Source organism: Drosophila mauritiana, chromosome X, assembly GCF_004382145.1.
Source record: "Drosophila mauritiana strain mau12 chromosome X, ASM438214v1, whole genome shotgun sequence".
Taxonomy (NCBI): Eukaryota; Metazoa; Arthropoda; class Insecta; order Diptera; family Drosophilidae; genus Drosophila; species Drosophila mauritiana.
Genome location: NC_046672.1, coordinates 8202201 through 8228637, shown reverse-complemented (window position 1 = coordinate 8228637; position 26437 = coordinate 8202201). Strand labels below are relative to the sequence as shown.

Below are 26437 nucleotides of genomic sequence, written 5' to 3'. Positions count from 1 at the left end.
TTATTACGGGGAATACTTCAAATAATTTTTAGATTTTTTTTTTTCTTTTTTTTTTAATTAAACTTGCAAGCATTCAACGAGTGTTTGGCTTATGCCTTTCGGCCTGGTTATGTTACAAATCATAACACTAATATTTATAATATTTCTCGCTTTTACACTTCGCTGTAGATTTAAGCTGCAAAAGTTGCTGCTCATGTAGCTTGTATTATAATATTAGTAATATATATTATTGTTTGTCATTATAGAACCACTGGCGGCGGCAGCGGCATGTCCTCCATGAGCCACGAAAGTCAGGCGCGCATGAAGCAGCAACAGCAACAGCAGCAGCAGCAGCAGCAACTGCAGCAGCAGCAGCAACAGCAGCAGCAACTCAAGGAGCGAACGGCAGCAGCCAGCAACTTTGGCCTGAGCTGCAGCGAATTGGCCATTGAGCAACAGCAGCAGCAGCAGCAGGGAGTCCTGCAGCTCCCAGCCACGCCCTCCAGCAGCTCCACCTCCGGCAACTCACCCGACTTGCTGGGCTACCAGATGGAGCAGCAACTGCAGCAGCAGCAGCAACAGCAACACCAGCAGCAACAGCAGCAGCAGCAACACCAGTCCCAGCAGCAGCATCTCCACCAGCAACACCAGGCGAACCAGCAGCAATCGCTGCTCCAACAGAGCCAGAATCACACGCAGTATGGCAGCTACCATCATGCGTACCAGGCACAGGTGCAGCCGCATCCCCTCACGCCGCACTCCAGCAGCTCCGCATCCCCGCCAGCAACTGCTGCGCCCGGAGCAAGTGCAGCAACAGCAGCAGTAGCAGCAGCAGCAGCAGCAGCAGGAGGATCAGGAGCAGGGGCAACGTCAGCCACACAAGTGATGAGTGCGGCCAATATCTACTCGAGCATTGGACAACCCTATGCCCAGGAGCAGAGCAACTTCGGTGCGATCTACCATCATAATGCGGCTGCCGCAGCTGCCGCTCACTATCACCATGGTCATGCCCACGGCCACGCCCACAGCCACGCCCACGGCCCATATGCCAGCGCCTACGACAAGCTGAAGGTGTCGCGTCATGCGGCAGCCGCCGCCTACGGAATGGGCGCCACCTATCCAAGTTTTTACGGTTCGGCTGCACATCACCAGATGATGCGACCGAATAGCTACATAGATCTGGTGCCCCGCTAGGGAGCACCAGCTGGAAGAGAAGGATTTCGGATCGGATACGCCAGGGAATTAGCACGTCACTTGCCTGTAAAAATGATTGTAAAATCCAAAGTTAGACTACGTCATCATAGCCAAAGCTATATATGTGTAAATCTCATGCCAAAGATTCGTTCTAAAATCAAGAATCTATTTCCAAACTACATAGAAAGCCTTTAATTTTCGCACACAAAAAAGAAATGTTTTAACAAAACAAAATAACTAAGCTTAAGGCAAAACTATAATAACAGGAATTATTTTCTAATTTATAAGCATTCAAATATGTTTCAAGAAACAATTAGCGGGATTTGGTTCTTGATTTTAGAATTAATTTCAAGTATTAGCAGCCAGAAAACCAAAAATAAATGCAACAAGTATTACAAGTATTTCTACATACAAAAATTACCATTACAAGTTAAAATATTTTTTTTCTAGCTTAGGTCATAAATTTATTTGTGAAACAGAAACGCGGATGGAAATCATAAAACATTTCGATGTAAACTGTAGTCTAATTTTAATATACATTTTTTTTTTGCTTAACACTCTAGGTTTTTTTTTCTATGTAAATACAAGTACATATGTATGTCGCTATATATTTAAGAACTGCAACAGTTTCAAGCAATAAAAACAAAGAAAATTTTAAACCGAAACTCAAGCAAACAGAAGCATAAATTAACCAAACGAAACGGAATTTCATTTCAAAATGGACGAAGTCAATTGGGAAATGGAAATGGCAGGGGAAAAAGCGATTATCCATTTACCATTTTGTTTATGCTATATAGCACTTTATCTCCATCTCTCTCGGGCGAACGTTTTTCCTCGAGTTTTCCGTCTCTGTTTAAACAAACTGTGCCGCGGTTTTAATTGAGATAAACCAACGAAAGAGCAGCGCGGAAAAAAGGCTGGAAAATGCGGTGAAAAATGGGGAAATCGTGAAAAGGAGGAGTGGTACGCCCAAAAAAAAGAAGATGTGTATATGCATAGAAGATCTAAAGGTCTAAGGGTCTAAGGGTCTAAAGGTCTAAAGATCTTTTTAACACTTTTCGAAAGCCTCAGTTTTTTGCATAGTTTTTGCAATTTCAATATTCTGAAAATGATAAGATAGCTTCGAAATGGAAGGAGGTGATCCAAAGAAAGTAGAGATATTCGCTTTGAGAAAAGGAAGCCATAAAATCGTATCTTACATTTTCCAACACTTTGATTTCCCAGCGAAGACTCCTCTTTGTTATCATTGCGGGTCCATCGACCCCCGAAATGAGTTTTCCACACTCCGATAAGTTTCCCCCCGCCGACGATTGACACGCCGAATGGATTTTCGGATCTCGAGCCAATGGGCACATCGATCTCCAAGTATATGGTCATTTGTATATAGATACTTTGAAGAATTGGATTTAAATGCCAAATGGAAGGTTTTAAATGGATATGGGGCTGTCATGTGGCTTAGTAGATAAAAGTTTATTTATTATTTATACCACCTTATGCCTCATCATTCATTCACCTGAATGAGAGTCTCTTTTTTTAAATTTTTTTTTATTTTTTTTATCTTTTATTAGCAGCGTAAACACCTTTGATAAGAAAATGATTGGCCTGGCAACCGATCAAGTTGTGATAAATGTAATGAATTATATTATATTATACTATATTATTAAATCAAAAATGCTTTTTTGAGTATTCATAGCTGCCTGCCATAGGAATTTCCTTACTTTTCCGCCAGAACTGATCCCCTGCCCTCGCCTAACTCATCCTATATGGCTTCATATCATATCTATGTATATATCCATGCCCAAATACCCCCACTACCCAATCCGTCGGCGACACATCTGTTTGTTCTTGGGCGTTGTTGTTTTTGTGAAAATTTTATGCAAGTGATGAGAAATTTATGTTCTACTTGGTCGACGCTCAAGCGGCGAATTGCATGCCAATTTGTTCTTATTTATGGATAAGGAGCTGTGCCAGAAGATATGCCATTTACTCGTAGTATTGTGGTGTTATTAAATTCTAGAACTTTTTCAAATTCTTTTGAAGCAGCCGCCCTTTTTCAATGGGAATTGCCCACTTTCGAAAAAAAAAATAATATGTACATATATGCATGCTTTCGTTACTCGAGTGACTGGCCAAAGTTCAATATGCCGTGCAATTAATCTCGGAAACTCGCATCGTGTCACAATTTTCGTGTGACTAATGAATGTCGCATTTGATGGCTTGTCATAGGTTTCTTTTTTTCTTTTTTTAACTTTTTCTTTTTTTTTTTTGGGATATTTGACTGGGGCGTGTGAAGTTGAGTTTTCAGTTCGCTGGGGCAGGTTAAGTAAACTAAACGTCAGGCGTGTGACGTTACTAATGATAAGAAGAAGTCCATGTGTCGCATGCCCCGCTGATCGTTCCGTCCGATTAGCTATATATATATTCATTGATTGATATATTGTACGAATACTACTACCGGCAATACATCATTTTTTAATTCATTTTTTTCTTTTTCTTCTTGTAAATTTATGACGAGATCATGACGCACAAATAAACCACTGACTGCCCCAAAAACATTTCCCTAACTGAGTGTGCCCAATGATTCAGTTTGGGACAGGGATAGTCCAGAGTAAACATAGTGACTAAGTCAATCCAGCTAATAACTGACTAATATGGACAATCGATGGAATGTTGGGGCTCGTGTTTTTCATAGGATGTTATGTAATATGCCATGCAAGGCCAATCCATTTAGTACGTTCTGCAAAACGAGGAGTTTTCACATAGCATGCTTTATTTTCACTATCGACTATCGGCACTTCTTTTGGTCAACTGATAAGTGGTATATGACGTACCATATCGACTATACATATGTACAGCGCTATCATTATGTGGTGATAATGGCCAGTGATTGGGGTGGCCCGAAAAAATTGAGGGTGTCGTTGCGACGGGAAAACTGGCCACTTGAAAGGCCATGAATTATGGCTGGCTGGGCCGACGGATCAGTTTGCTGCCACTGTAAAAAGTGAATAGTTTGAATATTTATTGCTGCCCACGGCGGCGCTGTGGTAGGTCCACTCTAGACACTCACACACACACACACACATCTGTGTCATTTGCTGTTGGGTTGTAGGGTGTGTCGCCTGTCGTTTCCATCACTCGCTTGGTGTCGAATTGCTCACTTTTTCCAGCAGGCACTCTAAAAAACTTCGAATTATTATTATTATTCAACAAAATCTTCTTTCACTTATATAGTTATAAAAATCCTTTTCATTTAAGCTCTGAAAAATAAACTTTAAGATATATGCTTCAGCCAGCAAACAAAACATTTACCTCGCATAAACATATTATTAACATTAAATCGCACTTTAACCACGAAGGATTTGAAAAGAAGGAAGCTGGCATATATTTAATTTTAATTTCTCAAATGAATCTACTTATAATTGAATCATTTTCTCAGTGCTGCTTGGCAACACTGTTTTCCTTATCGAGTGTGTCTGTGTTTGTTGTCATTTCTGGATTTTCGATACAAAAACGAGGCGCATCCGTGGCTAATCGCTTTGAAAGTGAAACCGTGTTTATGTTGTTCCCTACAATTTTCCGCTCTACGAGTTTTCCTCCTTGGATTTCCTGCATTTTCCGCTAGCTAGTGTTGTTGTTGTTGGTGCCCGACACTTGAGGCTTTGTTTAGGTTTCCTCGGGATAGGATATATATACATATATCGGGGGTATTGGTACACAGATTAGGTTCCTTACATACACATAGCTCTTATATGCATGCATTTCTATTTTGTAGTACATTAAAGCATTTGCAGGATATCACACATTCGACTACCGCTTTGTTTCGCCTTCTCAAGTGGACGAGCGACCAGATCCGAAAGCAACGAAAGAGATCAAGGATGATCATCGTAGGATGCGGCTGGAGGATAGGGATACGGGGATCTGGAGGAGCTGGAGGCACACGGGTCATCCCTTTTGTGGGCACGCATGCGCGACTGTCGAGTGCAATTTTGACATATTGCTGACACGCCCACAAACAAATCTTTGCGTGGATCTGTCATTGCCCCTTGATATTTACGGATTTCCCCCTTTTCCTCCTTTTTTTTCTCGAACAAGAAACTCTTCACTTTTTTCATCTGGCGCACGTGCTCCAAAATGCAGCAAGCACACACAACAATGTTGCTGTCATTTAACGAAGCGTGAAAATTATGAAATAAAATTGCAAACCAATTTGGAAAATTATTGCTGCATTTCCAGCAGCAAATGCGGAAATCTTCTAGCAAACTGTACTTATAATTTGTACTTTTATTCACTACATTTATTCAAATAAATGAATCTTTACGATTATGGGTAACCATGCCAGTGTATGGCAGCTGTCAAATAAATTTAATGACACTTTTGGCTGGTGCAAATTATATTTTGATGGCTTGTGACCAATTAATATTACACAATGCGTATAAGGAATTGTGTGGGGATTTATGTACGTAAGGGCCTCTTCGATTCAACGGAAATTGGGCGCATAATTCACAAAAATGTCGTGCCATAAAGATCGTGCGTTGAAAGAGCAAGAAGAAGAGGAGGATATAGAGGAAGGAGCCCGATGCAGAGGATATAGGCGGCCGCACTTACCAAAATTAATGCCATCGATGACAACATAGCCAGCAACAATAAAAGCCAGCGCACAAAAATAGCCACGAAAACGAAGGGAAAATGGGAAATGAAATGAAATGAAATGGCTTGGTGTGGTAGGGAAAAAGGGCAAATCATGAATGGAAATGGGTTTTGTTTTTTTTTGGGGGGAACGTGTGGGGACAATGCTGCCGCTGGCTGCACAATTATTGCCAACTGCTAACAGATTTGTGTTGGCACTGAGCAATCGAGGGGCGAAACATTTGTTTGATAATGATAATGGCCATGTTGAAGGCTCACCAAAGATGCAGTTGCACTTCGGCGAAATTGAGTTATTTTCACGCGCAATTATTACACACGCTGTGTGTGAAATTGGACAATTTTCGAAGTTAAATGGCGATTGCAAGTGCCATAACCATTTGAATGACGCGCCCAAATGGCTTCCACCGCGAGTGGATTGCAATCATCGATAGGTGTGGAACGCAATTTCAATTTGAATTTCGATCAATTGAAGTTTTCAGTAAATTTGTGTTTTGTGCCCACAATTCTAGAAGATAATTTGTCGTATTTTGTTCATAAAATGGGAAATAATAGTCCAAAAATGGATTCTCATACCTCGTTGAACTTGTTTTTTTATTCCCAATCGATTTGGATTCAAATTTGGGAATTTTATTTTTTTGACAATTTTTGCAAAATTTTGATGATGTTACCCCTTACCAAAATGTGAAATTTTGAGCAAAATTTTTTTTCCAAATTTAAAAACAAAAGTGATACAGTTCGTTAGCATTGGTAATTAGCTGTGCATAGCAGCTATTTTCTTGGCTATATGATCATTTTTAGCCAAGTAATGATGAAAAAACTCAACGGTTATAACGATATTTTGCCAAAGTTAGTTTCTTTGATTTTCTGTCCACAAATAATCCGTTTTTTCCGCCTAGCTTAACAAATAATTGATAGAATATGGAATGGCATACCTCGCTGGATTTGTTACAAAATTTCCCATCGAATGACATTCGAGCCTGAAAAAGTTTGATTTTTGAAATTTTTTGCAAATTTTTATGATACAAAAAATGCGAAAAATTGTGAAAAATTTTAAATTGCGTAAAACAGCGAAAGTGTAATATGGCGTGTTAGATTGGCTAATTAGCGATAGAAATCAGCAATTATTTTGGCTGTGCGCATATTTTTTGCAAAGTTATGACGAAAAACCCCTATTTTTGGATACTCAAATTGGCGCCAAAAAGCTTTCGAGTGGCGAGTGCCGCCTCCGCTTGGATCGCAGCTTTTCTTGGCGCTTATACGGTGGCCACACTTTTGTTATTAACATTTCTGTTCAACAAAAACATTAATAAACATTAGTAAAAGTGCAATCATAGTGCAATAAAGACAGTTCATATACAGAAACGTAGTCGAGATTAGCTGGTAACCACCACCGGTGACCCAGTTTTCTGTGGAATTTACCAAGTAGCCTTTAGGTTTTACTTAGTTTTTTTTTTTAAATTTAACGCTTTCGATGTCGGATTCGCTGATCATTTGCGTTTCCGACTACTGGCAGCGATGTAATTACCACAATCGTCCAAATCCAGAAGCCGGCGACGCCTGGCCAAAATCCAAGCCGCTGCGGAGGCTGTGCATCCATGTGGACGCCATCAATGGTAATTACTACCTACGCGAATTGCTGCACCAGCACGTGCTTGCCGAGAGCCTCAGGCGCAACCATGGCGTCCAGCTGGTCTGGTTGCAATTCGAGGAACCGCAGAAGGACACCATTGACTACAGATTCGCCGACATGCTGGCACACACGCTGTGGGAGCGCATCGAGGTGGAGCACCTCATGTCCTGGCTGTCCACACTGGGCGGCGGATTCTCCGCCCTTGGCGAGCAGTTCGAGCGATGTGTAAGTGATCGTGGTCGTGCATCCATCCTGCTTCATTGCTTATGCCACCCATTCACCAACCCACTTTCAGGCGAAAACGGCCGGCAAGATTTCGCTGCAGCAGCTAAAGATTGGCCTGCGACTCGGTGATCCCTTCCTGCAGACGCGCTGCAAGCTGTACTACAGCATTTCCCTAATCCAGCGGGGTCAACTACGGATGGCGAAGCATTTGATCCGTGAGCAGTACCAGTTCGCGAGTAAAAACATCGAGAAGGATGTGCGGCTGATGCGGATGTGTCTGGGCATTTGGCGGCGACTTAGCTACGAGTACGAGCAGCGAAGACTGCGGAAGGGAGGCAACTAAGTTGAACCTGGAAGCGCAAATTATTTCGATCAAAGATCTAAAAATTTTACATTATATGGTCTGTTTTCCTTTTTCTGTTCAGCAAAGTCAAATATATTTTTCAATTTATTTATTTAATATGTAATTGTATATACGTAAAAAAATGCATTTACATTATTCATTTATTTCTCGTTCGTATTTGTATATATATATATATTTTCAACTGCCCGCTGCTAAAAATCAAACGTAATCCGTAGAAGGGAGAACTGAGACATTTCTTTTTACCTAAGCGCTAAACACAATATTATTGTTGTACAGAATTGACAAGGACTTGTGGGACGACTTGGACGCGGATATATTGCTTGTGCACGAGCACATCATCCTCCTTGAGGATCGGGGGGATCTCGAAAACGAACAAAATAATGTACATAAAAACTGAAAGCCGGTAACTCGAACTTATTTGGATGCTGCTCGAAGATTGCTGCTCGTAAAGCTTTATATATATTGTATTTTAATATATGTATTTATATGTGTGTGTGTGTGGGGTGTGTGTGTGTGTGTAAGTGTGTTGGGTGTGTCTAAATGGCGACCTGGACCTACTGTGCTAGCGTACCCATGGGATCCCAGGCAGGCAATACGATCGGATCCATGTCGAACACGCGCAATACATCCTCGGGCACGTACTTCTTGTCCACGACCACCTCGAATCCAAACTCCCTAAACCAATCGGCGTTCATCACCAGATAGCCCTTCTCGCCGCGATCCTCGCCCCACGAGTTCTCCACACGCAGTTTCTGGGCCACGCCGCTCTTCTGCAATTCAAATTGTTGGTTAGCAAACGAATTGCAGGCTGGGATTAGTGCTACTCACATCCACGGAGACGGCCGTGAAAACCATGGCATGGGTCATGGCCGATTCGCCGTAGATCAGGCGGTCTGCCTTGGAGAATGTCGTTTGTATGTCGATGTCGAAGACCAGCTTAAAATCGTGGCTACAAGGACAATCATCAGTTGTATAAAGCTAGATTAGCAAATAACACGAGTCTACGACACTCACACATCCACATCCTCGATGCCCTGCTTGGAGGCGAATCGCTTGCTGACCTCGCAGCCAAACCAAACGGCTTCGCCGGCCTTCAGCGACTTGGTGACAACGGCCAGGAGCAGCTCCACGGACTGATTGTTATACAGAACGGGTCGACCGCCAACCACGTTGCCCAGGCAGTCAACAGTGTAGGCCTGGTCATAGCTACTCGTCGGCCGAGGATCGGTTACGAGGCACACCTTGTCCTCCACGTTGAAATGCGGCTTAACATAACGCTCATAGAACTCCAGCGAACTGACGGGTCCGACTGACTGATAGTTCTTGCTCTTGTCATAGTACTCCCAGGTGAAGGTCTCCGAGGGTATGCCCAGGCAAATGCCCACCACCTTGTAGATCTCGGCCATCTGCTCCTGGATCTTGCAGGCGATCTCCTCCTCCGTGGGATTCTTCTCCATCAGCACGCGCAAATTGCGGGCATACTCCCGTAGCTAAAATAGATAGTTAGACACTCTATATACCCACAAAAAATCCGATTTGCTCACCTTGCTCTTCAGTATGGCGTTCATTCGTATGCTGGACTCGCAGCTGAAGCTCTCGGGAAAGCATTTCTTTGGCATGAGGCCGTGTTTGGTTATCAGATTGACCAGCATGTCCCACTGGCCGCCATCGGAGGTGGGATCGAGTAGCAGGAAGGACACCAGACGACCATCCACCTTCTCGCCGCGCTGTGCCGTCTTCACAACGTTGTTGAGGAAGTAGTTGCAACGCTCGATCTTGTCCCAGTAGAAGAGGAAGGCCTGCGAGAACTCGAACTCGTCCAGATTGTAGTTCTTCATGAATGGCAGGCGGATGCAGTTGAGTGCCGCAAACAGCCAGCAGCGTCCGGAGCTCCTCTGATTGGTCACCGGCTTGCCCTCCGTTTCCACCTTATAGTTGAACACATGATTGGTGGTCTCCAGTGCCTTCCTGGACAGGCACACATCGAACGGATCAACGCGTGAGCAGACGTTCTGCGCCAGCAGATTCTTCGGTTCGCTGTAGAAGTTTTTCCGCCATTTTTCCAACAATTGATTGGTGATCGCACTGGTCTCACTGATCATGTGCGTCGAGTTCTTACCACTATTGGCACTATTATTGTTACCGCCACCGCCTCCTCCGGATCCGCTGTTGTTGTCAGCTGCAAGTAAATGGGATTGGCAACGTTCGCCGGATATTGTGTGAGTTCGAACGTATTCGTTTGAATAGTACATCGCCGGCTCCTGCTGCTGCTTCGGATTCAGGATTCGATTGCGATACGTATTTGGATTTTGACTCAGTTTCGGGGAATTGATCTTGATCTGCGTCACTGACCGCCTCACCGCCCAAACTGGAGGATCGGGTTACCCAGAAAAGAAACCGAAAGCGATAATTTTGTGTTGACGGTCCAGGTAAAAGAAGAAAATCGACGGCGATCTTGGCCAATTTCAGAGCGAAACAAACATTAAACAAATAACAAAAGCAATTTCGACAGCAGAAACCGACTTACGCTTCTCGTCCGGATCTGTAGATCTGTAGATTCATAATGAAACCTGGGTATAGGTGTTCCTATCAAAAATAAGTTAAATAACTGACAGAAAAAGAAAGCCAATCTAATTTTGTTTTAGAAAATCTGCACATTTCCTTTGTAATAATGAAAATGAAATATTAGGAATTTGCAATTCAAAAACATTTATCCCAGCAATTTGAACGACCAACACAGCTGAAACTGTTTAACATTTAAATTGGCAATTAAATTGAACGGGAATGGCATATTTTTTGCATCGCACAGATGTTTTTTGCGTTAAAACAAAAGCAATTTAAATATTTAACGAGGTCTGTTGCACGATTGTCGACAAGGAGATTGGATGTGATAACAAAGTCCTAAGATAATGGCTCCAAACTTTCCAGAACGTTATGCTATTATAACTCTGATAATCCCGATAAGACGGTATATATATATAGAGTTGGCAGATACAAAAGAGCATCCTAAAGATGCAAAGCAATCCTACAGATCCAAAATAGAACGCTTGTGACGCAATCTGATGAAAATCTGGCAAAGATTGGGCATTACTTGCATTATTTTCAACTTGGCCAACTTCCGGGGCTGCGCCCCCATCAAAGAAAACGTGGGCGTGGCACCAATTCACAAAGGCAGAAATGCAATGAGTAGGAAAAACAAAAAGAACAGCTGCGTTGCAGCAGGGGCCATTAACATGGGCATAACCATTATGCACTTTGGATTCCGCATCTCTTTCACTCGCTCCTTTCGCCATTTACTCTGTTTGCGCTTTGTGTTTATTATTTATCAGCATATATGCACACTACCAGGTATTTGAAAAAAATGTCTGTGCATGCGTGTGTGTGTGTGGGTGATGCTGATAAGCGAAGCTGACGGGATACGGGTTAAAAGCCGTCAAGAAATGCCTATTTAAACCGTTACGTGCGAAAGAGAGGGCGATGCAATTAAGCAAAACCAGTTTAACGGGACTCGCACACACATAAGTACACACATAAGCATGTAGCGGGTGGGGAGCGATGAAACGGAGGAAAACGAAGAAGGAAGAGGAGGCTACGAAGACAGGGGGCAGGCAAAGTGCCGTTTTAACAGCTTTCGCGGAAAACCAAAAAGAAGGAAAAACAAAAACCTGTTTGTCCAGTTTGACAAACAAAAAACGTGAGAGGAAAAAAAAACAAACAAAAATTTGGGTGAAATTTTACTTTCGTCTGGTTTTAATTTGTTTTTGTTGCTGGGGCGTCAGCAAAACTTCCATCCCTCTCCCTCTTTCACTCCTACACTCACACACACAGCCGCACACCACAGCAACAACAAATAAAGAATGTCGCCGGAAATTAATTTCACTTAAAAGTTGTTAATTTTCACTCTAAGTACGTGCATTTTATGCAAGACTCTTCCTTTCGTTTATTAACTTACACATATTTAATGATTTTTTCTCCTTTCTTTTGTGGCTTTACACTTGTTTTGATTTTATAAGGTCACTTCGAATTTTGCTCGACCCAAATTTGGATGTCCTTCAGTTTTCCGAACTATTGACTCTGACTTCTGGCTACTGCAATCGTACTATGCGCAATTTGGATAATTTTTTTTAATTTGATTTTATTTTGGTTTGCTGTGGAGTGTTTTTTTTGTTCCTAATAGTATGACCATACAATGAACCCTCTTTTATACCATCCGGCTTTCGAAAAAATATACTTTTAATACCACATTGGCCTGCCATACGATATACCGTCAACATACCAACTTCTTTATGAACTCTCTTTTACACTGTATAAATGCACCTAATTTCATAAATATAGGCGTATTAATTTATAAATAAAATTGTAACTGTTATATCGATCTGTTGATCTGGCAGCGTCGTTTGACCTGAGCCTAGGCCTATCAAAAACCCATATGGCAACACCCCAAACAGCTGGATCTTTTGCCGCCGTGCTCTTCTCTTCGTAAAACGTTGTGATGCAATTTTGTTGTTTTCAGGCCTAAAAGTGAAAGTTGCCACTGATAAGAGGCAGTAGACTGAGATTCTGACGTAAAATTGATCCGTGGTGACCCCGTTCCGTGTCAGCCAGACGACGAGGCCAGCGTTTGGACCAGCCCCCAAAAGCAACCAGCCGTTCTGCAGCTGCATTCCAAAGGGCGGCCGCACATGGAGCGCAGGGTCAACGCCGCGCCAGAAAACAAAAACCAAGATAGCAACCGCCGATGAGCGGGCATCGAGGAGTGGGCGCGGAGGCCTAACCTCAAAGCACGAGCACAATCCGCAGCATCAGCACCCAACTAATCCTTGCTGTTCACACCATTCCCAATCTCGATCCCGAAAGATTCACAGTATCCAAGGCGTAGTCATCGTAGCCGCAGGATGCAGCGCGTCATGCCGGCATCTTGGAGCAGCGGGGGCAGTCTGCTGCCATTTCGCGTTTCCACCACCACAAAGGTGAGCTTAGCTAACTTAAGTAGCCAGAGTTTTCACTAATCACCCTCCAAATCCCCACCAGGTTGTGCTCTTCTCACTGACCGCCGGCGTGGCCCTGATGAGCGTACTCTCCCGATTTCTGCGGCGTCGCAAGCCACCGCGTCCGCCTCGTCGAGCCAGGAAGTACACGGGTCGGCGCAACCGCAACAGCATGCGCAGTCCAAACGACCTAATCTCGATAGCCGGATCTAAGGCCTCGGCAAGATCGGGGAGTCCTGTGGGCTCTACACTGGCCTACTCGGATCGCCTGTCCATGGCGTCCGGCTCGATTGGCGTTGGTGTATTGGGCGTACAAAATGCCGGACCTGGCAGCTCGGTAGTCACACAACTGACGGCCCAACAGTTGGGCATGATGGGCATGGAGGCACTGGACACAGTGATCAACTTTTGGGAGGATGCCCTGGCGGCACACTACTCGCCCGGCGGATTGCCCGCCTTGTTGACCACGGCGGAGGACTCGGAGTTCTGTCGTGAGATCCAAAATCTGCTGGAGATGGCCTACACGCTGCAGGAGCAGAGCGAACTGCTCTTCCTGGACCAGCGCTCGGTGCTGTTCCGCGAGGAGCATTCCATTGACGAGGTCGAGGAGGAGGCAGGCGAGGCCGATGACGATCGGCGGTCGCACAAATCGGGCAGCGTTCTCAGTCGCGCTGGTTCCGATCCGAATTTTGATTCCGCGGAAAGCTTTGCTTCCGCTCTCGACCAGGTGGCGGATCTGCGTGAGTTCGACGGCTTTATCGAGACCTCGTACGAAGAGTATCCGCTATTCCAGAGTGCCCTGAAGCACCACGATGAGTACACTGTGCCGTGTCGCACCATTCGGGCGGAGTTGATGCACTGCAGCACCGATACCGAATACCTGGCCAAGCTGCACTGCGTTCGGCTGGCCTTTCAGTTCCTCTTCAAGGATCCCGCAGTGGGCCAGTGGATCTGCGATGCTGGCCGGCAGATTCTCACTGATCTGCTGTGTCTGGGCGATAAGGATACCAAGGAGTTTCTTGTGGGCTACGAAGACATGGTGAACTATCTGCACGATAGCAACAACTGGCCCTGCATCCAAATGGAGCTGGAGCAGCGCAATGTCAAGGCGATGACCTTCTACGACATCTGTCTCGACTTCATTATCCTCGATTCGTTCAAGGATCTAGATGCTCCGCCTGCCAGCGTCACAGCGGTTGTCCAAAATCGCTGGCTATCCAACGGATTTAAAGAGACGGTAGGTAAACTCAGCTTTAGGTCGAGACCAAATGTTAAGCTATATGTTCTTTTAATTCCAGGCATTAACAACAGCCGTGTGGTCGGTGCTGAAGGCAAAGAAGCGGATGCTTAAGTTCCCCAACGGGTTCATGTCCCACTTTTACGTGATATCCGAGCAGATATCACCGCTAATGGCCTGGGGCTTCTTTGGACCCAACGAGAACTTGCGCGACATCTGCCACTACTTCCGGGAGGAGTTGCTCGCCTTTCTGGGCGACATCTTTAGCTTCCAAAAGAGCCGCTTCACGACCATCGAGGAATTCTCGCAGGATGTGCTCCAGCACATGCAGACGCGCGTCAACAACATTGGCGTGAAGTTTAGCCAGTAACTGGCGTTCACTTAAGCCTTCTATCCATACTTCTTGGACTCCCCTTCTATATATTTTTTACAAAAGCCATTTGGTTCGGTAGTTTCCCTAAGAAATGCTCCACAAGTTGACTAATTTTAAAGCCACATACATCCAGCCACACGTACACCAAATCCACGCATCGTCATTGTATGAATAAGCTGCATTTAAGTCGCCAAAACATTTGTAAAATAAAACTGTTTACCGCCCGCTCCGAGCGAGAATCCAGCTGCAATGCCTCCAATTGCATGGGTGGAGTGGATCCAGGTGACAGACGCGCTGCATACCCTGTTAGACTATGTTATTCAGTGATACATATAGTACACACACTCAAATAACCACGCACAAACGATACTAAATTTGAGAGTCAGACATGAACTAGTTATTTTATGACATTAAGACCGTTGAAAGGAGTTGGCTGTTTTGTTTAAATCCTACTGAACTGTAAAACTTAAAAAATATATCTGAGATTATTGATATAGACATGTATCCTTAATGTTTCAATATTTTTCAAAACGATACCAACCAATTAAACAGATTTAATAGGCACATGCAGATAGGGAATTTTTTCGACTAACGACCAATTGTTCCTTCCTTCCAGTGATAAATCTAAAAATTTAACTAGTATCCCCCATAGAAATGATTTTTGTAAAATTATGAACTCTAAATTATGTGAAATATAGTGTTTAGATGCTGAGTAAAGAACGTGCCGTAGCCCATTATTTAGCTATATAGGGTATTTAGTGTAGAGCCAGAAGTGGACTGCCCACTGCAAGGTAATCTTCAGCAGACGGCAGTCTATGCCATCGACTCGGTGGAGCACAATGTGGAAGAGCCTGGGACTCGGTTGCGGTATACTTTCCCTTGTCGCCTTCGTGAGTTCCTAGTTTCTAGTTTCTATTCCTGCCCAGCTCAGTTTGCTCCACAATTCGAACCCAAACAGATCTCCTGCTTCGTGGCGCTGCACATGCTCAACCAGATTATTCACATCGAACTGGACGCCTCCGTTGACGTGACCATGCAATTGGAGGCCGAGAAAGATTTGGACGTGCGCTGCCATGGAACCCTGATCGTGGGCAATCCGGATGCAGCGCATCTTAGCCGGCAGGAGCTATCGCACTTGCGCTGGACAGTGGTGTTCACGCTGCTCTACTCCTTCGCCACCACGCTCCTCATCCGGGCCAAGTACCTGGGCAACTTTGAGATCAGCCTGGTCACCTCCAATGTGGTAGCTAATATGGATATCAAAGCATTCACATACTAAAAAACTCCCTGTACTAGATGATGCTGAAGGGATCCCTGCTATCGGTGCTCCTGGTGATGGTCACCGTTGCTCTCCATCAGCGTGAACCATTCACGGATCTGCGGTGCAACCAGTTGGTTGTCTACCACTTGTACTACATCGCCATCGCCACCGGCATCTCAGTGGTGTTCTACCTGGCCCATTCCGTCCAGGAGCTGCTCCTGCATTGTTTACAGCCGACGTTGAATCACTAAGTATCGTATCTCCATAATCAAGGTTTTATGAAAATGAAAAACCCATCGATATATGCAGCTTCTCCTCATCGAATCAATAAAAATGCGATAGGGTTTTATGTAATTTGATTTTTATTCAAACAATTTGCTTTCATTTGGTTGGTTGGTTTCTTTTTTCCTTTCTCAATTTGTTTGTTTGTCGCTTATTTGAGTGTTGACTGCAGTTCAGGAAAGGCATTCTTTAACGTTCCTCGAAATTAGGGGCTAAACGTTAAACTAAATACATCAAATGAGTTCTTTCTGTGTTTGTGTGTGTGATTTTTGTTAAATATTGAAAGACAAACGAGGCTCGATGCTTGAAAACGCCAGTTCTGGTTTTTATTCCAAAACTGAGGTTTTCAAAAACCGCACAGTTTCGCCGTAGCCCTGGTACATCAAATATATATTGCTCGAGATGTGAGGCTGCGGCAAACAATCTCAAAACCAAAGTAAACGCTCATCCTTTCTTCTTACCTACCGCCATTCACTCATCATCCATATATCCTCTTTTGTGTATATAACTAACTTTTAGGTTTTCTTTTTCTTAGCGTTTTGCTTGCGCAACTTATGTACTTAGAATTAGTTTCAGGGATTAGGGGGGAAACTATAAATCTTAGTGGATATACGTGTTTTGTTAGCCAGTTAGTTGGTAATTGATTTATCATACGATATATGGTTTACTAATTACTCCGATTCTCGCCCTATTTTAGACTTTCTTGTAGACTCGCCCCATCCCGAATAATCGATCACCATGGAGATAATGGTGGATTTTCGAGGGCTAGCACGTTTTGGTAAGGTAATTTCATCTTGCTTTTCGTATTGGATGCGGTACCTTGGAGGTCCGCTCTGGCCTGACTTGATCTCCGCTAGCAAATCGTAGTCTTCACTTAGGATCTAATAAATAAATGTTTCTTGGTTTTATTTTCCATGTTTTCTTCTTGTTTTTTTTGTTTTTTTTTTTTGTTTTGTTGCATGCTTGCTTTAAATGTTTATCCATCCGTTTTGTTCTCTGCTTAGTGCAAAGCCTAATCGCCCCATTTATCAGTTATTTATTTATTATGTTTGTATATAATTAATTGTTGGTATAATGCAGTCTTTACGGCAAAACAAAAACAGAATTATGCTATTTGATTTCTCAATTTGTTTTCACTTAGTTATCATCGATACTTGCATCATTATCATTATCGTTTCATTGTTTTTCTCATTAAATACATAATAATCAAAAATATATCTGTATACTATATTAATATTAAGTTTTGCTTTTTCAAAGTTCTTGAAACCAAATACACTTATTTAGGCTTTTCGATCTATTTGTCCGTTTGTCTGTCCGTTTTCTTGTCCGTTTGTCCATTTGTCCCTTTGTCCGTTCGTCTGTTAATTGTTAATTGTTGGTTGTTGGTTGTTGGTTGCTGTTGTTGCTCTAACAAAAAATGTGTTGAAAGTACAAGGTTGAAGTGAAGCAATTTGCAGTCGTGTTTTAAGAGAATACTACTTCGCATTCAAATGTGGGCTTGCTTAAATTTCAATAATTCTTGAATCTTTCGAAGGCAGTTAGACGTGAAGACATTACACTATTGTTGGTTTCTTGCTTTCGTTTGTTTTGTGATTTGCTAACAACTATTTTATTTACAATTATGTTCTCGTTAGGTTCCATTAGATTTAATTTGTTTTTTGTTTTTTTGTTGTTTCACTTTCATTCTTAATCGCTATATATGCATTGTGGCTTACAATTTAGTATTCAGTTTGTCAGCTAACTTAAGACTAAAGCTTAGTGGCTAGTTAATTTTGCAATTGTAACACGTTCTTCGGCCTTCGTCGACCTATTCACATATTCGCATACACAAAAAATACATTTCGGCTCCGATCTGTTCAATATCCTTCACTTTTTATACTTAAACCTATCTCTTTCCTTTCCGCGCTAGTTATTTGTTCCCTAAAGGCATTTTCATTTCTCGATTTTGTTTATGCAAATTAAATCACACAAACAAAAAAAAACAAAATTAAATCAAAAAAAAAACTGTAGACCAAAAATATGTATAAATAAATAGAGGAAAAGAAATGTTGATATTTCTCACTAATAATATGTAATTTCCCTTTCACTTTCGTTTTAGCTATTTTGATTATGCATAAGTTGAACGATATGAAAGTTGGTTTCATTTTTTAAGCACAAATGAAAATTGAACTTGTTGTACGAATGGGACAATTCACGTTTAATTGGAAAACATCAATTTTGGTTGCGTATGTACAAAGATTTTGGATTCTGTTGTGGTCTGGAAGTACTATTTCTTCAATGATTGTACAATTGGCTATCGTATCTCATTTCGTTTTCCTATTTATGGGTGAAGGCACGCCAAAACATCTAGAGTTTGTTATTTTATGTTTAACGTGAGTATTTCTTTCTTTAGTTTTTGTTTTTGTTTTAATTTTTTACCTCTTTTTACAACGAAAACATTCTATTATTGCTTATGATTCGTTCGTTCGTTTGTTTGGTTGTTTGTTTGTTTGTTTGGATGCCTTAATATTATGTATATGTATACGTATGCTTTTGTTTAATGTGTGTGTGTGTGAGTGTGTTTGTGTATGCGTATGCTTCGTTAAGTTAACTAAAATATTTACTTTCTGATTTTAACAACACAGGAACAAGTTTGTAAATCTACGCTTAAGCGAAATACAAAAAAAACATTACAATATATATATGTGTTTCAGCTTATTGTTAATAAGTCGCGCATAAATCGACTCCTCTGGCCTATCCTATTACAATGTTTTTTTTTGTCATCATCTTACAGGAGTTTTTTCTTAATTCGATTCGAGTTTCTGCGCAACACAAAAACTGCTAGCACAAATTAAAACATACATAATTACTTGCTGCTTTTCCAGTTTTTTTATAATTGGTTAGAAGTGACCAGATATTGGTATTTGTGTGTGTGTGTTGTATATATGCATAATAATATTACAATCGTATTCAAACGCATTTCGTTTGTTTGGCTCCACACGCAGCACTTATGTATAGTATTTAATATGTAGGACTTAGAGCGAAAACAAATAAACATTACTATGAATATACAATCAGTTGTTCTTTAGATAATTGATAGCTATCCTCCTCCTCTCCACGGGTTTTTACTTGAGAATTGTAGTTTGCTTGCTTGGGCAGCTTTCCAAAAAAAACAGATTAAGATAGGAAGCTGCCAGATCCGATCCGCCCGGGCACCTTGCTCCTATCGTCCTCTTCCTGTCCAGGTGATTAGTTCTGCATACGTGTGATTTAAAGTATTTGTTTTGGCGCTGTTCTTACATTCTCTACAAATGATTGCAATTGCGATGATTGGTGGCGACGACTCCTCCCCCAGGCAATCCACAGATTTCGTATTTTCCTTAAGTCTAAACTGAAGTTTACCTTGTGGTAAGCTCTCTGCTTACCATCTAGATGTTATTGAGGTTTCTGGGATACGTCGGGATCGAAATCATATATTCGCTATCTCTGGTGTGCTCGCTTGACTTACAAAGTAGTTTAAACGTAAATCTGCAAGAAAATGTGCGCAGTTTTGAAAACTATTCAACAAATCAACAATTCAACAATGACGAAGACTTACTCACCTTATTTGTTAAATATTTGGCTCTTGATTTTGTTGTTGCTGCGGTGTTTTGTTTGTTTGTTGTTGTCGTTGGTGATTTCTGGAACTGGTGATTCGCTTTGGATTCAAGTGCTTTTGTGGGTGCTTTTTGCTTCGGTGTCCGGGTTTCCTCGAGTTTGGTTTAAATGCGGCAAGCACACAAAAATAAATGTGATGAAAAATAACTCGAACGAATAAACAACAAATACGGAAAGAAGCTCGTGGGGATTTGTGTGAGTGTGGCGTGTGTTGTGTTGTAGTGTTTCATCCTTGATTTAGTTGAAATATTTTGGCACGGGCAGCGCTAGCTTAGAAGGGCATATCCAATTCGTTGTTCTCCTCCTCCTCGATCAAGTCGTCCACATCGAACTCGCTGGGCGAAAACCTGGCCTGTTGCTGCTGCTGTTGTTGCTGCTGTGGTTGCAGCTGTTGCTGCCCCTGTTGCTGCTGCTGTTGCTGCTGCTGTTGCTGCTGCTGCACGATTATGCTGTTGCGTGTGGATGTTGTCACCTTGGCGCCTACCATACGAGCATTGGCCAAGGCGGGCGTCTTGGGAGGATTACGCAGATGTGCCGCCTGGGAGGCTACCGAAGATGTGGCGGCTGATGCTGTGGACGAAGCGGCGTTAATTGTGCCCGTAGTACCGGGATCATTGTAACGTGGACGCTTATTCTGCAGCTTGGTTGCCCAGCATTCGGTGGCCCGGCGACGGGCATTGGCACAGATATTATCCCCGGTTGAGGATGTTGAGGATGTTGAGGAGGAGGTGGATGGAGCTGCTGCCGCCGGTGAGGTGGAAGCCGGATCGACTTTCTCCCCATTAATCGATATATGGCGGCGCTCTTCCTGGGTAGTCTTCATCATCTGGTGATAGTTGACAATTTGTTTCAGACGAGGCATACTATCAACTGTGCTAGACAAAATTACCGAGGATGCTAATGTTTGGTCATTCGACGATGGTTTAGAGTGCGCCGCTGTTGTGTTGACAAAGATGTTATCAAGGGAAGCAGTCTTGTTGTCGGCCAAGACCTGATTCTCCACTTCAGTGGGATCACCGCCGCCTTGTAGGCGCTGCTTTTGACGCAGATGCTGCAGCTCCTCCGCCGAACGCTGCTTGCGGAATTCGAAGACCAGCGGGTATATGTGCTGGATAGCCGATTCAACGTGGTTTACGCTAGCCGCTAAATAAATAAACAAGACCATTAGTACACTGACCAGACTTTGAGGATAACAACAGTACTCACCGGTGACTGTTACGCTGCCGGTGGAGAAGATCTTCAGGGTGGCCTTTGGATCGGGGTCGCGCATCTTGTAAGTCACACCAGGATGCAGCTCGGGCTCGTAGCTGGCGTTCTCGCGATGGCGCTCCGAGAAGTTGACGATCTTGATGGCCCACGGCATGCTGCAGGTGCCCAGCACGTTGACAATGCGAAAGTTGAGGAAACGAGTGGGAAATCCCAGCTTGCCAAGGCATCTGGCATAGCGGCGTGCTGCGACCTTCGCCTAAAGAAATACGTGAGATCATCAAACTAACAAAGTTGTATGGTTTAGTGCATACCATTGACTCGGAAGTGGCACCAGTGCAGGTAATCCTCCCCGACGACCAAATCGAGGCAGTGGTGTATGGATGGCGGAGCTTCATTGTCACCATTCCGTTCTCGCGACGGTACTCCACATTCGATCCCTGCAGCGCAATATCGCGCAGCTTCAGGTGGCAGCCGACGCTAAACGAGCATACCACATTGTTTATCACAATGTCCAGCTCGGGCTCATTATCAGCCATTGGCTGCTGAACGCCAATGGATTTGGCATTATTGCTGCTCTCCTCGTCTTCAGCGACTTCCTTTTTCTCCTCGTCATCGTCATCAATCACAGTTATCGACTGCATGACCTCCTCCTCCAATAGCTCCATTTTGGCTGTGATCAGACCGTTGCCATTGCTGGCGACGGTCGGCAGAATAGCCTTATTATCGCTGCTAGTAAGGAACATACTTTTGCTGCCGGTTGCCAGCACAATGGTATCCCCGTTGGCCAGTTTCCTTTGCAAACTGGGTCCGCCGGCCGTTTGCACTTTGCTGAATTGCGAAAAATAGCGAACGGTACCGGCGGCTGAGGCTGTGCCGGATGAACCACCGACCACTTGTCCGCTCATCCTTCCGGTGGTCGCCACACCCGCCATTTGGCGATTGGTCATGAATGTGGAGGAGGGCGTTAGGTAAACACGGGGGGCATTGGCCAACACCGTCGAGGATACGACGCCGCCGGATGTCACTACACCAACTCCTGAACCGCTGCTGGCCGCCTTAAGGCCGCCGTTCATATTGGCCACCGGTATGCTGACCATATCGTTTTGCATCAGCTCGGGCTTTAGATTCCCCTTCAACGAGCGCTGCTTGAGCTTCTCCAGCTGCTTAAGCTTGATCAGATAATGCTCGCGCTGCAAACGCAACTGACGAGTACAGTCCTCCCAATAGTACTTCAAGTTTCGTTCGAATTCCAATCGCTGTTTCTCCCTTTTCTGGCGCAATTTACGTTCGCGGTTGACCTGATTTTGCTGACAACGGTGCTGCTCCTTCTGTTGGCGCACTTTTTCTTGGACAAACTGTTTCTGTTGCTCAAAGAGGTGGCGATTCCGCTCTCGCTGTTCCTCCAGTGCTTGCACCACTTGCAACTGTTGCTCCTGTAGGAAGACTTTATCCTGTTGCCACTGTTGTTTCTGTTGCAACGGTTGCAAGAGTTGCTCCTGTTGAAACTGTTTCTCCTGTTGCTCCTGTGGAAAGAATTGCTCCTGTGGGAAGAGAGTCTCCTTTTGCAACTGTGGTTCCTCGGAAAAATGTTTTAGATGCTCATGTAGAAAGATTTGCTCCTGTTGCCAGAAGATTACCAGTTGCAACTTTTGATATTTTATTTCCCGTTTCTGTTGCAAGTGTGGCTGCTGCTGTTGCTCTGGCTGCTTCAGTTGCTGGTCTGGTTGCTCCTTCTCATCAAGACTGCTGTATACGTCTTCCAGTTTATAAGCTACAAATACCCTATAGAGCTGTATGCTAAGTTCCAAACTAGATGTATCATCCCCAAAAGGATTTGTTAAACATTTCAAGATCTCCCTTTCCTTTGAGAATATAAATGGTTTGAAATCCTCCTCCTCAGAATCAAAAGTTTGATCGTCGTAATAAGGAGCTAGATCCTGATCGTCGTAATAAGGAGCTGGATCCCGATAGCCTCCGCCTTCAGGAGCTGGATCTTGATCGGCTCCGCCTTCAGAAGATGGATCTTGATCGGCTCCGCCTTCAGAAGATGGATCTTGATCGGCTCCGCCTTCAGGAGATGGATCTTGATCGGCTCCGCCTTCAGAAGATGGATCTTGATCGGCTCCGCCTTCAGAAGATGGATCTTGATCGGCTCCGCCTTCAGAAGATGGATCTTGATCGGCTTCGCCTTCGGAAGATGGATCTTGATCGGCTCCGCCTTCAGAAGATGGATCTTGATCGTCTCCGCCTTCAGGAGATGGATCTTGATCGGTTTCGCCTTCAGAAGCTGGATCCTGATCAGATTCCTCAGATTTTGAAGCTCCGTGGCCTCCTTCTGATTCGGAATCTGTATCTCTTGATCTATCTGAGTTTTCTTTGTCAGAGTATTCGCCTTCCGTATCTTCACGTTCTTCCTCAGATATGTCTTCCTCACTTTGCAAGTTTGGTTTAAATTTTTTAGAATCCGTACTATCAGAAGGCAATTTACGCTTTATGGGTTTTTTATTCTCATATTCTGATGGAACTGGTCTGCGACTTCCCAGAGACGATAAATGCAAACGTGTCTCTCCTTCGTCACCGTCCAAAAATGGTTTCTTCGCATAAGAATTCCCAGGGTGTGACGATTTTCGCTTATTCTGTTGCTTGCCTAGCGAATAATCGCGTCTATCAGAAAAAGTGTGTTCAGCCGGCGACTGCTGTTCGTCGTCGTCGCTATCTTCCTGTTTGTCTATACTTTCCCCTGACGACGACTCCTGTTGGATGTGGTCGCTTTCTTCCTCGCGTTCGGAAGAAGTTTCTCGTCGGTGCGATAGCCACCCAGTAACTGGATCGATTAAGTAGTCCCCAGAAGACGATCCCTCATCTGAAGCTTGCGACTCGCCTTCAGAGTGTTGTCTCTCCGGCGAAGGTGGCGGTAAAGGTGACTCTGGTCTTGGAATTGGGCGATCGATTGGCCGATTGGTTGCATTAAAGGAACGATCGAAGTTTTCAGGTTCAGATTCTGTTAAATGAGAGAGATATACCCAAGTAGCGAATTCTCGTAAATTGATATAAAAGACCCTTTCTCCAGCGGCCTCTCCCCCATCAGATTCTGGATACTGGTGCTCTCGATTCAAGACCTGATACTCGTTATTTGAGTGCTGGTACTCGTGATTCAAGACTCGGTTCTCGTTATTTGAGTCCTGGTACTCGTGGTTCAAGACTCGGTTCTCGTTATTTGAGTCGTGGTACTCCTGATTCAAGTCCTGGTACTCGTGATTTGAATCCTGGTACTCGTTATTTGAGTCTTGGTTGCCGTGATTTGACTCGTGGTACTCCTGATTCAAGTCCTCGTACTCGTGATTTGAATACTGGTCCTCGTCATTTGAGTCTTGGTTGCCGTGATTCAACTCCTGGTACTCGTTATTTGAGTCTTGGTTGCCGAGATTTGAGTCGTGGTACTCCTGGTTCAAGACTCGGTTCTCGTTATTTGAGTCGTGGTACTCCTGATTCAAGTCCTGGTACTCGTGATTTGAATCCTGGTACTCGTCATTTGAGTCTTGGTTGCCGTGATCTGAGTCCTGGTACTCGTCACTTGAGTCCTGATTGCCGTGATTAAACTCCTGGTGCCCGGGATTCAAATCCTGACACTCTTGGTTTGAAACCTGGTACTCGTGATGCAATTTCTGGTACTCGCCATTCAAGTACTGGTACTCGCGATTCCATTCCAGGTAGTCGCGAATCAAAAACTTGTACTCGCGATTCAAGACCTGGTACTCACGATTTAAGTCCTGATACTCGTGGTTTGAGTTCTGGACGTCGTGATTCAGGATCTGGCACTCGTGATTTGAGTCCTGGTACTCGTCATTTGAGTCTTGGTTGCCGTGATCTGAGTCCTGGTACTCGTCACTTGAGTCCTGATTGCCGTGATTAAACTCCTTGTATCCGGGATTCAAAACCTGGTACTCGCGATCTACGTCTTGGTACTCGCAATTCAAGGCCTGGTACTTGCGACTCAAGTAATGGTACTCTTGATTAAAGTCAGTCAGCCACTCTTGATTTGATTCCTGGTACCCGCGATTTAAGTCCTGGCACTCTTGGTTTGAAACCTGGTACTCGTAATGCAAATCATGGCACTCGCTATTCAAGTACTGGTACTCGCGAATCAAGAGGTGGTACTCGCGAATCAAGAGCTGGTAATCGCGATTCAAGTCCTGATACTCGTGATTTGAGTCCTGGTACTCGCGATTGCCGTGATTCAAGTCAGATTCTGCATATTCCTTTGTTCTTCCTCTTGGTGAAGTAGAATATTCTTGGTGGAGCTGTTCGTCCTCGCTATTAGAAGCACTTAAACGATCTGCGTATGATGAAAAGAATTTGTGTAAACAACATTTATATAAATTAGCAATTTATTTTACCTCTATAATTGCGAGCATCCCTTTCCGACTCGTTGCCGCTGCCGTTGTCTTCGTTCTTCTCAACTTCTTCGTCCGAAAACTGGTCAGCTTCGTCGGGATTTAGAGTATCTTCACCAACTTCAGATCCTTGCTCACAATTTTCGATGGTTCTTCCGCTTGGTGAAGTAGAATATTCTTGGTGAAGCTGTTCGTCCTCACTATTAGAAGCACTTAAACGATCTGCGTATTATGATGAAAAGAATTTGTGTAAACAACATTTATATAAATTAGCAATTTATTTTACCTCTATAATTGCGAGCATCCCTTTCCGACTCGTTGCCGCTGCTGTTGGTTTCGTTCTTCTCAACTTCTTCGTCCGAAAACTGGTCAGCTTCGTCGGGATTTAGAGTATCTTCACCAACTTCAGATCCTTGCTCACAATTTTCGATGGTTCTTCCGCTTGGTGAAGTAGAATATTCTTGGTGAAGCTGTTCGTCCTCACTATTAGAAGCACTTAAACGATCTGCGTATTATGATGAAAAGAATTTGTGTAAACAACATTTATATAAATTAGCAATTTATTTTACCTCTATAATTGCGAGCATCCCTTTCCGACTCGTTGCCGCTGCTGTTGGTTTCGTTCTTCTCAACTTCTTCGTCCGAAAACTGGTCAGCTTCGTCGGGATTTGGAGTATCTTTACCAACTTCAGCTCCTTGCTCACAATTTCCGATGGGTCTTGGATTGGGGGATTGATTCGGCGATTGGTTCTCCTTATCCGAATCTTCGTCCGCTTCAACCGGATGTTCCGGAATCAAATCCTCGTTCCGTAAGTCCCTAGCTACTTGGTATTCTCCAACTGCTCGATTCGGGGAAGCATCCTCCCTTTGGACGCTACAGTTGTTTTAGGGAGACGAAGTTTTATTATATTTCATTGGGGATTTATGCTTACTGTGTGTGTGTGTGTGTGTGTGTGTGAGGCGGTGTGAATATGCGGCTCTTTATATCTACTGTATATCGTGTAATAGTTTTTTTTCT

The 26437-nt window shown here is 43.7% G+C and overlaps 6 protein-coding genes across 8 annotated transcripts in view; 4 read left to right on the top strand and 2 right to left on the bottom strand.

Annotated features, from left to right (window-relative positions):
• LOC117148863 (T-box transcription factor TBX1) overlaps positions 1-1789 on the top strand; it is a 35451-nt gene extending 33662 nt beyond the window's left edge. The window contains exon 7 of one of the 2 annotated variants that reach the window (XM_033316533.1): positions 246-1789. In XM_033316533.1, the coding sequence (XP_033172424.1) occupies positions 246-1173 (928 nt within the window). In that variant the 3' untranslated portion in view covers positions 1174-1789. The remainder of the gene's footprint in view (positions 1-245) is intronic. The other variant, XM_033316532.1, reaches the window with a different exon arrangement.
• A 5280-nt stretch (positions 1790-7069) lies between these two features.
• On the top strand, positions 7070-8135 carry LOC117147284 (uncharacterized protein F58A4.6). Its single transcript, XM_033314128.1, has 2 exons — positions 7070-7675; positions 7746-8135. Exons 1-2 carry the CDS (start codon positions 7292-7294, stop codon positions 8016-8018), a joined length of 657 nt encoding a protein of 218 aa, XP_033170019.1. The 5' UTR covers positions 7070-7291; the 3' UTR covers positions 8019-8135.
• A 60-nt stretch (positions 8136-8195) lies between these two features.
• On the bottom strand, positions 8196-12221 carry LOC117147283 (bleomycin hydrolase). Of its 2 annotated transcripts, XM_033314126.1 has the most exons (5): positions 11992-12221; positions 9584-10218; positions 9054-9529; positions 8868-8988; positions 8196-8809 (listed from the first exon to the last, which is right to left on the bottom strand). In XM_033314126.1, the coding sequence occupies exons 1-5, from the start codon at positions 11993-11995 to the stop codon at positions 8594-8596; spliced, it is 1452 nt and encodes a 483-aa protein (XP_033170017.1). In that variant the 5' UTR covers positions 11996-12221; the 3' UTR covers positions 8196-8593. The 2 variants fall into 2 exon arrangements, with proteins under 2 accessions (XP_033170017.1, XP_033170016.1); XM_033314125.1 differs by lacking the exon at positions 11992-12221 and having other exon boundaries at positions 9584-10407.
• A 241-nt stretch (positions 12222-12462) lies between these two features.
• LOC117148695 (mitoguardin) lies at positions 12463-15109 on the top strand. Its single transcript, XM_033316238.1, has 3 exons — positions 12463-13009; positions 13071-14264; positions 14326-15109. The coding sequence occupies exons 1-3, from the start codon at positions 12935-12937 to the stop codon at positions 14632-14634; spliced, it is 1578 nt and encodes a 525-aa protein (XP_033172129.1). The 5' UTR covers positions 12463-12934; the 3' UTR covers positions 14635-15109.
• A 308-nt stretch (positions 15110-15417) lies between these two features.
• On the top strand, positions 15418-16236 carry LOC117148696. Its single transcript, XM_033316239.1, has 3 exons — positions 15418-15527; positions 15596-15880; positions 15934-16236. Exons 1-3 carry the CDS (start codon positions 15453-15455, stop codon positions 16147-16149), a joined length of 576 nt encoding a protein of 191 aa, XP_033172130.1. The 5' UTR covers positions 15418-15452; the 3' UTR covers positions 16150-16236.
• A 464-nt stretch (positions 16237-16700) lies between these two features.
• Positions 16701-26304, bottom strand: LOC117147117 (trichohyalin; the record flags this gene model as incomplete). Its single annotated transcript, XM_033313885.1, has 7 exons — positions 16701-19687; positions 19762-20959; positions 21023-21281; positions 21337-25361; positions 25423-25641; positions 25706-25924; positions 25989-26304. Coding segments are annotated over 6 exons (5910 nt in total), but the record flags the coding sequence as incomplete, so codon positions are not given.
• Positions 26305-26437: the final 133 nt, after the last annotated feature.